Genomic DNA, 12,212 nt, shown 5'->3' on the forward strand with positions numbered 1-12,212 from the left:
GAAGAAAAAAGGGTGCTAGATGAGCTCAAAGACAGCATAACTAAGCAGATAAATTAATAAAAATTATGAGTGAGCTTAAAGATCATACCAAAAGCTAGCTGAGATAATGAAAATGATTCAAAACATGAACAGTTTATCAAACAATTACAGTTCAAAATAGGGTACCACACAGAAATTCAGCTGACAGTACGGGCAGCAGAAGTGAACAACGTGTGGTCAGTGTCAGGTCTAGAAGACAGGGCTGATGTTGGTGATCGTATCTCAGAGATAGCTTAAAAGCAAGAGATCATGAAAAATGGACCCAATAGCTGCCAGATGACTTAAAGAAGACTAAGACCAACTGGAATTAGAGAAAAATTAGATGACAGGGATAGCACAGAAAATCTATATAAAGAAATCAGAGCAGAAAACTTTCCAAGAATGGGAAAGAATTCAATAATACAGGTAAGTGAGACATATGGAACCCCAAATACTCATGACCAGAAAATAACTTCTCCGTGACATGAGATAGTAAAAAATCTCTAAAGTCCAACACAAGCATAGAATCTTAAAAGTTGTTAGAGAAAAGCAATGAGTCACTGATAAAGATAAACCCATTAGAATTACAACACAAACACAAACCTTCAAGGCCAGGAGTGAAGTGCTTCAAGCTATAAAAGGAAACAACTCAGACTAATATGTTCTACAAAACTCTTTCAACATTGTGGAGAAATAAGGACTTTCCATGACAAAGAGTACCTTAAGAAATTCATGACCACTGAACCAGTACTCCAAAAAATTCTCAAGGATAGAAATCATTATGTAGATTCCTCAAAAACTAAAACTACAAATTCCATCCAACCCAGCTACTCTCCTTCTAGATTCTTCCCCAAGGAGTTAAGGACATTATATTCTAGTCATCAATGCTAACCCATGCTTATAGCAGCACCATTCATAAATCTTGGAAGTGGCCTATATTCCCATCAACAGAGGAACGGACAATGAAGATGGTATATACACACAATGGAGTGCTACTGTGCTATAAAGAGTAAAGTTGTGTCATTTGTAGGAAAATGGATGTGGCTTGAGGCTATAAGTTTAATGAAATAAATCATGCACACCAGATAAAATATTATATGGCTTCTCTTACAATAAATAATTAAAAGAGCAAAATTAAAGACATAATGGAGATAGAACTTTTGCAAATGGGAAGGGGATGCGGGGTGGAGGGGAGTGGGAGGAGAGGGCAAGGGGAAATAAAAAGTTGTGTTACGTCTATGTATCAACTCCCCATGATGAACGTAATTAATGTATAGCATACACGTACTGAGACACTAAAAGTGATGAACCATGGCTTCATCCTTGGCCTTTGGATCTCTCACCTGTGTGTTCTGGTTCATCCATTCCTACCTACCTGGAGGTATGGCTGCTCTCTTCTGTGTCTCTACATTCCAGGGATTTCTGCTTTGCTCCAGACAGGTGACTAGGTGGGGCTTAGAGACAGTGAGACCTGTAAACAAAGTACAAATATACACCTGTAAATTTAGTACAACATGGAACATCACACGTGCTTGAGGTTTTCTAATAACTACTGAAATGTTTCTCCTCCTGCTGCATTCAGGAGAAAACAGAAGACATCATGGAAGATTCTAGGAGACTATTTCTCCAAAAGAGCCATTAGACTATATTAGGAAGCATTTCACTTTTACAACTTGAGCTAGACTTTCAACTACTACTAAATCAAAGCCATGGGGTAGAGAATGGCTTTTAAAATATAGGCAACAACATTTTGCCAGTGAATTTGTAAAATGACTGCTAATCTAGCATAAGGGGCATGTGATACCTCAGGAAAGGGAGAGGCTATAGACAAGAACGAACGGTATAAACATCTTGTCTATACCAACTTCCATTTTCTTTGAGAAAAGGTATCTAAAAAGCAGAAGCTCCTACGAGATGTTTCCAGAGGGAAGGAAATTAAATGTCAATAGTGAATCAGGAACTCTGCAGGGAATCTCACCCAGGGAGAAAATGTTCCTATAGTTCTCTAACATCACATCCCTATACAGAGTTTGCTGAGTAGGGTCCAGGCTCTCCCACTCCTCCAGAGAGAAATCAATGACCACATCTCTGAATGTCAACAGCGCCTGAAAGAAAGAAATAGCACACTGGTCATGCAGTCACTGATAAGAGTTCTTCTCTGGACTCAATATGAAATGATAGATCAGCTTCTGACATATGGGAGACCTTAATTATTCAACAAAACACGTTTTTTTTTTTGGGGGGTGAGGGGTACTAGGGATTGAACTCAGGACCTTGTGCTTGTGAGGCAGGCAGTGGCACCACTGAGCTAAATCCCTGCCCCTAACAAAATGCTTTTAAAACCCAGTCATGTTCTCTAAGATACTATCTAAATCTCAGTAAAGAGTATGGAAAAAGATCCACAAAACACAGCAGATACTGTACTTTTGAGAAAATATAAGAGAGGTACTTTCAAGTTTCATTATTACAACCAAGACTTGGAAATAGTAATAAAATGCAGGTTCTGAATCTAATTTCTCATTCTTTATGGCTGAGTAGTATTCCATTTTATAGAAAAACCACATCTTCTTTATCCAGTTTCCAACAGATAGGCAAATGGGCTGTTTCCAAGTTTTAGCTATTACAAACTGTACCGCTATAAACATAGGTAGAAAATGGATACATATTGAGGATATACTCCTAAGTGAAATAAATAAGTCACACATGTGTAAATACCGAATAGTTTCTCTGGTGTGAAACACTATAGTAGTACATAAGACTCTAATGAGATAACTGACAATGTGAAATAGGAATAAAAGGGCTAAAGGTGTAGGGAAAGTGGGAAAGGGAGGGGAAAGGTAATAAGGGAAAAGAAAAAAATAGGAGAAAATGAAAAAATGGAAATAAAGTGTTTGTAAATGGGGAGGGAGGAGGGCTGAAGGGAGGGCAGGGACAGGGGAAGAAATGAGAACCAAGACCTGTCACATAAAGGTACAAGATCCCAATGATGAATGTAAGTGTACTGTATCCCTAAAATGTACCAATAAACTCAATAAAAAAAAATGCAGATTCTGGTTCAATAGCTCTGGGGTGGAGCTTGAGTTTCTGAATGCACAGCAAGCTCGGCGGTGATGTCAAGGCTAGTGGTCTGGAAGATACTCCTGAACGCCAAGGAGAGCACAGGGAAGAATTCACAAGTACGTGTGCCTGAACTGTAAGAAATGCACACAATTTAATAACGTAATGTGTATAATGACAAATCTTTTAAAATGTATTGGATATATGAGATGGAACTCATTGCTTTCACAACAACGTAGAGATATAAGAAAACCTATGACAGCAGTCATATTGTTTTTCCTCCTTTATGACAATGTTCTGTTAAACATCCTGTAAGTGGTAGAGCTATTTATCTGATCTAAAACTTATGTAAAAGAAATGCACAGTCCAAAAGAACATGTCAATAATAGAATTTTTAGAGTTTTCATAACTGAGATGAGAATGGAAACATTAAAGTAGTAATACAAAACTGATTAAATATTATTTGTTTTATGTACACACATACAAACATTAATTATAAAATAATAGTACATTTTACATCAATGAAATTAAGAAATATAATCAATTATAATAAGTTAAGATTTTATTTGGGTATGAAGTGTTACTGAGACACTATTAAGACGTTAAAGTCAAAGGCAGAAACTAAAATGAAAGCTATATTTTGAATCTGATGTTTTACTAAACATTTTTCCTTCCATATATCATTTGTTTTGAGTTATAATTCAGAAATTTAAGACACTGTGAAATATGATGTATTTGTTTAGTTTCCTTTTGCTGAAAATACAATGAGGTAATAAAGAAGTGTGTGTCTGTGTCATGGAGGTGGGATAAAATTAAAGCCTAAGGACTAAATAATGCAGCAGTATCTGCAGTAAACCAAAGAAACAGCCTTCATTATCAAAAGCACACAAGATAAATTAAAAAGAAGAGCCTCCACATTAAATACGACGGGTTCGTGCAAGTCATTCGATAATTTCTGACAAATCATACTGGTAAGAGAAAAGCAATTAACTATATACTGTAGAACCCTTCCACAAGGGAACAAAGTTAAATCAGCCATAAGAGGACAAATGGGAATCAGGTGTCAAACGCATGAGCTTCTGTGACATTAGTGGCTTAAAAACAAAATAAAAAAGCAAACCACAGCCTCAATCTACTGCTAAAAAGTGTCATGTAAAGTTCAAGCTGCACATGTCTCCTACATTCTGAATTCTCAGACAGAATGACACTTGTAATTATCTTCCCTTTTCAGAACTTTCTGAGTTATTCTGGGCAATGGATGCAATTCTCTTTAAATGTGAGTTTTATTCATTCTGGTATGCACACAGCGTTGGAGCATCCAGAAGGAATGAAAACATCACATGATTTCATTCTTCAGCAAAATCCAAAGGTTCTTCCACACCCTCCATGATTATCTAGGATACCAACACCTTCCCCTGTTCATTGTCAGAAAGAACTCATTTTCAATAATGAAGGTTATTTAATCAGCCCAAGAATTATTTCTTGTAGAGCAAAAGACTGAAATGAAAGAATGAAGGGAAGGCTCTGAACATAGTGGAGAAACATTTTAAAGAGTTCACTGAGTATCCTAAGAACAGATGTAAATAAACTAGTTGGAAAAAAAAAACCTCTGCTAAGGAAGAATATGAACGCTAAAGTAATAAAAATGTGCACATTCTAAATAACTGGTCCTTCTGAAAGGAAAACTTGACACAGGCCCTGACCTGCAACACATTTACCTGAGAAAACACCATTTCTTCTTCCCCTTTCTTCACTGGGCTTCCTCCTCAGGACAGACTATTCCCATAACCCTAAGCTGCACTTCGAATCTGGCTGTGAAGACATCACATGTGGGCTTCAAGGACCTCCTTGTGGATGTCCAAGATTGGTATAAACTTGGATAGGCCTTTCTACCTCTTATTTTTATTCACATGGTTTTAAATAAGAAAATCTCCAATATTTAAATAGTCCGGCAAAGATAATGAAACCCAGTTTTTATTTCTGAAGGAGGGAACAATCTTGTAAGGCACAATGCATTTTGTACCTCTATTACAAAAGCCATTGCAATTACCCCTTTAGGTAACAGGTACTCCATTTCACTGATATTTCTCTGGTAATAAAGAACCAGGCAAATAATAAGTCACATGTGAACATGTCTAGGATCTGTCCCATAGGATTTGGTATTAATCTCCAATGTTCAGATATGAGGATATAGGACTGACTGTCAGAAATGTTAAAAAAAAGAGAGAAACTGAAAATCACCAGTTAATCTACTACACATTTTTGAAAAAACATATTCACCTTTCTACCCTCTTTTCAGAATATTAGAAAGGCTGAGCCCTAGAGTTTTACTTGAAATCTCCCTAACATGAGCACACTTCAAAACATAGCTATACTGGCACTGGGGATTTAGCTCAGTGGTTCTGCCGCCTGCCTTGCAAGCGCAAAGACCTGAGGAGTTCTATCCCCAGAACAAAAACAACAACAACAACAACAAAAAAAAAACAAAAAAAACCCCATATATATATATATATAGAGAGAGAGAGAGAGAGAGAGAGAGAGAGCGCGCGAGCGAGCGCGCTAGCTATACTAATTCTGTGGGAGGAAAATGGTGAATTACATTTTGTTTAATAGAACGAGACTCTTTCCCCCTGAAATCTATCTTGGTTCTTCAGAAATGTTTTTCTTACCTTTCAACCAATATGGATAAAACATTTTACAGTTATAAAAAGCTAAAGCTGACGGAAAACAATTCCACAAAAGCTTCAAAATAAATATCCAGGAAGCAGCCTAACCAAGAAGATGAAAGACCTTTACAGTGAAAATTACAGAACTCTGAAAACAGAAATCGAATAGGACATTAGAAAATAGAAAGGCATCTCTCCCTTTTTCTTGGACTGGAAGAACTAACATCATGAAAATGGCAGTATTTCCAAAAGCAATCTATAAATTTAATACAATCTCTATTAACGCCTGCAAATTCTTTACAGAACTAGGGTAAAAATCCTAAAATTGATACGGAATTGAAAAACAAACAAACAAACAAGAAAATGACAACAGAAAGTCAAAGCAAAAATAGCAATGCTAGGGGCATCACAGTCCCACATTTCAAGTTACACTACAAAGCTACAATAACAAAAACAACATAGATATTCTATAGGGGTACAGCAGTATTGGACCAAAGAGTTGAAAGCTAGGGCATGGAGACATGAAGAAGTACATCCAAGAGGAGATAAATAATAAAGCAAGGAAGGATTTATACTGACTAGAACATTCTACGTCTTTGTCAGGTTTTCAAAATAGTATAAAATGTCACTTTTATACAGATGTCATATGCACATAATATTGCACATGTATACACATATTACAAGGAAAATATACAGAACTTGAGAAAACAAAAATTGATAGAGGCATATAAAAACACTTTATCACACAGAGTGAGTGCAAATGGTAAAACTCATCATGATAAAGACCACTGTACACAAATTTAATCTATAATATTACCAAGTTTTCAACAAGTGCTTTAAAAAATTAATTTGACCAGCACACATCTGACATACATAACAATCACATTCATTATAGGGAATTCAACAAGCTTTTTTTGAAAAAACAAACAAACAAAAAATTATCTGGGAGATTAAATACATACAGTGAAACCCTGGATTGTAAGTAACTTATTCTGCAAGTGTTCTGCAAGATGAACAAACATATCTAATAAATTTTAACTTGAATGAGCAATGTCTTGCAACACAAGCTGTACATGATGCGAAATATCACACGATTAGAACTGAGCCAATGGTTCTTCTTTCACTGTGGGACTATGGCTGATCAACTGCCAAAATCAAGAGGTTATGCAGATTTCTTCTGCAGAGGAGGAAGAAAACACAGTGGAATCCCTCACTTCAACTGAGATTAGGGAGGTATGCAAAATGTAAGAAATAGTACAGAATTTTGTAGAAAAGTACTACCCGAATAAGGCGATTAATCTGTTTAACTACAATGAAATATCATATTTCTGCAAAATCCTCAAAAGAAGGCAACAGTAAATGTGAATGGATATGTTCCTTGTTAAAGATGCACAAGAAAAAGATTCCAATGAGCCAATAAATAGCAGGGATTCCATTAGTGATAGTGAAAGTTATCCTAAACAATAACCCTTTTCTCTCTAGACTCCTTCACACCAGCCATGAAGGTTTTCAAAGATTAGTGCAAGTTAATTTATTTTTCTTTATATTTTGTATTTTTATTATTTTGTATTCTATTACAGGAATCATTTTCATATAAGTATTTCTGAGTTGTGGAATGAATCATCTGAGTGTCCATTATTTCTTATGGGGAAATGTGCTTTAATGAACAAGTGCTTTAGATAACAACCATGTTTCCAGAACAAATTATGCTGACAAACCAAGGTTTCATTATATATGCAATTACCCTAGGAACTTCTAAATTATAAAATAGGATGTGAAGCTATCATTACTGATACTAATTTATGTTATAAAACTATAGTATTATAATAATAAAGACTAAGAAATTAAAATAGAAAAACACCCATAGATGAATCACGTGGATGTAAGAACTGTTTGAATTTTTAGGAGCAAAAGAAAAGGTCACAAATACCCACATACATCTGGGATAACATTCATTATAAAGGGATTAAACCAACTGTGCTAAGCCATTTTAGTACCAAAGAACAGATTTGTGGATGGCAATTTTTATACAGGATGGAGGAGGTGATTTAGGATGATTCAAAATAAAATAAAATTATTTCTATTATTACTACATTGTAAAAGAATCACCCAACTCATCATAATACAGAATCAGTGGGAGCCCTGTTTTTCTGCAACTAAATGGTCCCATTTGGGGGGATGGGAGACATGTGTCTTAGTTATGTTGTCATTGCTGGGAAAAAATACTTGATACCTGCGAGTTAAAGGAGGAAAGTATATTTTGGCTCAGTACATAGACATTTTAGTTCACAGTCAGCTGGTTTCAAAGCAGGGCAGTGCGGCAGAGGGGAATCAGCTTATGCCATGGCAGGAAGCAGGGATAAATCAAGGGAGGAGGAGGGAATATACCGTACAGGCCAAGCTCCCAGTGACCCATTTCTTCCCACCAGGCTTCACCTCCCAACATTGCATCCAACTATAAACCCATCAGGGGTCTAATCCAGTGACAAGAAGTCCACACCCATGATCCATGCTCCTCCCAAAAGCCCCACCTGCGAGCACACAAGGCTTTAGGGGAACATCTACATTCAAACCATAGCACAGTGATACCAAAGGGTGTTGCTATGTCCAGTCCACTACGTAATCTCACTTTGGCTGCTACCACTGCAGAAAAGTGCTTCACAGAGACTGAAGATTGGAAATGGAAGCAGACTTCCTAGTGCTTTTGTAGAAATCTCAGAGTATTCCACTTTGACTTCAACCTAGAATGTATGAAGATCTGAAGTTTCAAACACACAGTACTTTTAAGGACCCTGTTATTTTCTATCTCAATCAGTCGATCCTCTTCTAGCACACAGACAAAATCAATTCACCTGGCTTATTCACAAGTGGGTTGTGAATCCATTCCTTTCTACTTTCGGAGGCTTTTGTGGTGGGAACTAATGTACAAACTCTTTCGAAAGCTGAGACAGGTAATCATGAACCAGCTCTCTCAAAATCTCCACTGGGGTTTAATAATTTTTTTTTGTATCAGGGATTGAACGCAGGACCTTGTGCTTGTGAAGCAGGTGGTGGAACCACTGAGCTAAATCCCCTCCACTGATGTTTGAAACATCAAAAATCCTTCCCTCTTCACCTGTATAATTTGTTTGACTTTGAATGCAGCCACTTTATCTGCTAACTTGAACACAGTTGTTATTCTTCCTTGAAGTGACAGGTTGAGTTTGTTGAGCAGGCTGAATATATCACACAGGTAGGAAAGTTTTGTGACCCATGTTGTGTCACTGAAATGTGCTGGTAAGTGATGAGTGTCTTCCTGAAGATGATTAAATCTCTGAAGTGGCTTTTATAACTCAGAAATTCTGGCCAGTGATCTATAGAAAGCCATCTCAACTTCCGGGAAGATGGCAGAAGGGTGAGTAGCAGAGGAAGAGTGTCTCTCAGATCTGGTGTCCTACCTTGAAATATACAGGCATGAGAGAGAGAAGGAGGGAAGTGAAAGAAGGATCTGAAGGAAGAACTGAAGTCCATGGGGAGAGTGGAGAGAGAGAGTCTTCAACAAAGAGGGAAGTGGCAGGTGGCACTTCCTCTTGAACCTGGAGTCACTGCAAGGGAAGGGTGGCTTGAACCTGCAGATGCATGGTAACTACTGGCAATCCCAAAGGCCTCCACAGAGAGACAAACCAGTGGAATGGTACAGTGAATATAGTAAACTACAGTGGCTGGTGAGTTATTTGTGTTCAGATATTCCCCAGGAGAGGACAACTGGCCAGTAGCCATCTTGAAGAGGGCCCAACTGAGCTGGAACTCAGAATAGCTATGGGCTACCTCCATATAACGGCTCCCAGTGTCTTGGTGAAGCCACTGAGTTCAAGTCAGTAGGAGGTCAGGGAGCTGAGTTTAAGCCAACAGGGAGCCAAGTGCAAGCTGGCAGAGGCACATGGACTGCTGTAGGCTTAATGAATCCAGTTCCAGTCTCACTGCCAGAATCCAGCGTGAACTTCAGTGACACTAAATGTGCAGGAATGCTGGGATTATCCACCACCCCGCCTTAAAACTATGGCTGGCTTGCAGGGATGAATCAACTCAGATCTGGACTTCACCTGCCCACATTATCTACCAGCGACAGAAGAGACACGCCATGAATTGGACATCTTTTTCTTATTTTCTTTTTTCCTCTTTTCTGGTTTTTGTTTTGTTTTGTTTTGTTTCTGGATTGTATGTTCTTCTTTTTTCATGAGTGTGAACACAGTTTCTAGTGTTGCTCTTGTTGTGTTCTGGTTTTTATTCTTCCTTCTCTCTTTCCTTCCTGTGTTCTTCACCATTTTCCCAGTTTGAGTAATCTTTCTTTGTCCTCCAGCCTTGCTTCTAATCACAACCTTTTCTTCTATTTCTTCCCCCTAAACCCTTTTAAATTTTCTCCCGAGAGTAAAATCACCATATTGAGGACTTATTTACTGCATACAATTTGCTGGTTCATTTTAGATTTCTCTATATAACCACAAATCTCGTCCATACGGTTAAAGGTGGCAAAGAGTTACAACAGAATACCATTTTCTAGGCTGTGTTTGATGCTATTGTTGTTAATTGCACTGCTTTAGCCAAGGTGATATAATTGTGCTACTCAGTTGTCCTTCCTGGTATACCAAGACTGAGATCACCTAAGGGTCATAGCACAACTACTATAGGGAAATGCCAAAAAACCAGGGGCTGTGCCAAGAAGGTAGCAACTTCTCATCCCCAATAAATTGAAGAGGTAGGAACGTGCAACAGACTCAAAACCCAAAAGGTAGCTACGCTTGGAAGACATCTCTGAGAAGTAGTCATTTCTCAAGGGTTCTAAATACTAGCAATAAAGCTCTTTGCCATAAATAATTTACAAGCATCAACCCAGGAATTACACTAAAGGAAAAAAAGAAAACAAGAAGATACTTAAACAAGATGCAATCCCAGACTTTCAGCTCATGAAAGGTACACCCAGGGGGCAATGAGGTAGAATAATATGAAAGCACCCACCTGGACTCTCCGAAGTGGTAACAGTGGAAGTAACAAAGGAGATGAATGAGGTTCTACAAAAAACAAAAACAAAACATCAAAGCAGAAATGATGGCTCAGACAACTGTAGACGTGGTGATAATAATGAAAGACATGGTTAGTGACTCTAGAGCAGATTCAGATTTAAAAAAATAGAGGAGCTCAGGACAATGATGGTAACCATGAATGCTCAGCATAGGAAAGAAATGGAATCCATGAAACAGATTCAAACAGATATCCAGGGGATTAAAACTTCCATTGAAAGTATAAACAACAGAATGAGCCAATGTCCAGACAGAATATCAGACACAGAAGACAGCATTGTGATTAATGATTCTTAAAATTAGCAAGGAACCATGAGAAATCAGTCCAGCAGCTGATGATGCAAAGAATAACATAAGATTTATTGGAATCAATAAGAAAGCAGGAGATAGTGCAAATGACATAAAAAAAAAACCTATTCACAGAAAAAATGTCAGAAAACTTCCCAAACAGGGAAAAAGAATCAACATACAGATAAGGGATACACAGAGAACTCCAATTAGCCATGATCCATCTTTATCAAGGCATGAAATAGTCAAGATTCCAGAAGTCCAACACAAGAACAAACTAGTAAAAGCTGTTAGAGAAAAGAAACAAATTACCTTTAAAGGAAAGCCCATCAGACTCACAACAGACTTCTCAACCCAAACCCTAAAGTCAAGGAGACCTTGGAGTAAAGTATTTCAAGTCCTAAAAAAAAATCTCCAATGTAGGTTGATATACCTTGCAAAACTATCTTTTAAAATTGATAAGAGAAATAAGATACTTCAATGACAAGGAACACCTGAGGAAATTCAGAAAGCCACCTAACTTCTGTGCATAGGCAAAGACATGTATGCTCGATGTTCATCTTTTTATAGAACCAAAACACAGATGTGAGTTAAGGGACCATATTTTAATGTGGCTGATAATTTGAATCACATTGTGCAAAATGTTAAGTTCAGGTGATAGTTTCTGACTACCAGCATTTGTATGGATGGCATAGTATGTAGTCTCACATGTTACAGATATAATCTCTGTGATCTGAGTAGTAAAGGCAGAAGGTCATCCATTCACAGCAGCTGCTCTACCTGTGCATATACTGACTCACACGGACTTGGTCTGTACTTATTCAGACTTTAATAGTTCTGCGGCTGTGGTGTTGGCTGGCAACAAAACTGCATATAACATATCTTCACACACATACTCAATAATAAACACAGAAACAAGCACTCTTGCCAAAAGATGTGTCAACCTGGCTTGTGTACAAAGGTGACTCATTAATCCTCTAACAATTGTGGCTTGATATCCTCTGCTAGTTCACCACATTGTCAAGTTGTGGTGTTAGCTGAAAAGGGAACACATCCCACCTTTTGAACTGCAGTCTTTCTTAAAAGTTCATGACAAATATCTTTAGTAGTGGGCAGAATCAACTCT

The 12,212-nt window shown here is 37.6% G+C and overlaps 1 protein-coding gene across 4 annotated transcripts in view; it reads right to left on the reverse strand.

Annotated features, from left to right (window-relative positions):
* Window positions 1-12,212, reverse strand: part of LOC104857636 (zinc finger protein 420) — a 55,559-nt gene that overhangs the window by 4,492 nt on the left and 38,855 nt on the right. For 2 of the 4 annotated variants that reach the window (XM_033759285.1, XM_010617674.2), the window contains 2 exons: window positions 1,997-2,123; window positions 1,394-1,489 (listed from right to left, as the gene is read on the reverse strand). The exons of 1 other annotated variant lie outside the window; for it this stretch is intronic. In XM_033759285.1, the coding sequence (XP_033615176.1) occupies window positions 1,394-1,489; window positions 1,997-2,030 (130 nt within the window). In that variant the 5' untranslated portion in view covers window positions 2,031-2,123. The remainder of the gene's footprint in view (window positions 1-1,393; window positions 1,490-1,996; window positions 2,124-12,212) is intronic. One more of the 4 variants, XM_019206591.2, reaches the window with a different exon arrangement.

The sequence above is a fragment of the Fukomys damarensis genome, unplaced genomic scaffold (assembly GCF_012274545.1).
Source record: "Fukomys damarensis isolate Sample0158 unplaced genomic scaffold, DMR_v1.0_HiC HiC_scaffold_37, whole genome shotgun sequence".
NCBI classification, from domain to species: Eukaryota; Metazoa; Chordata; class Mammalia; order Rodentia; family Bathyergidae; genus Fukomys; species Fukomys damarensis.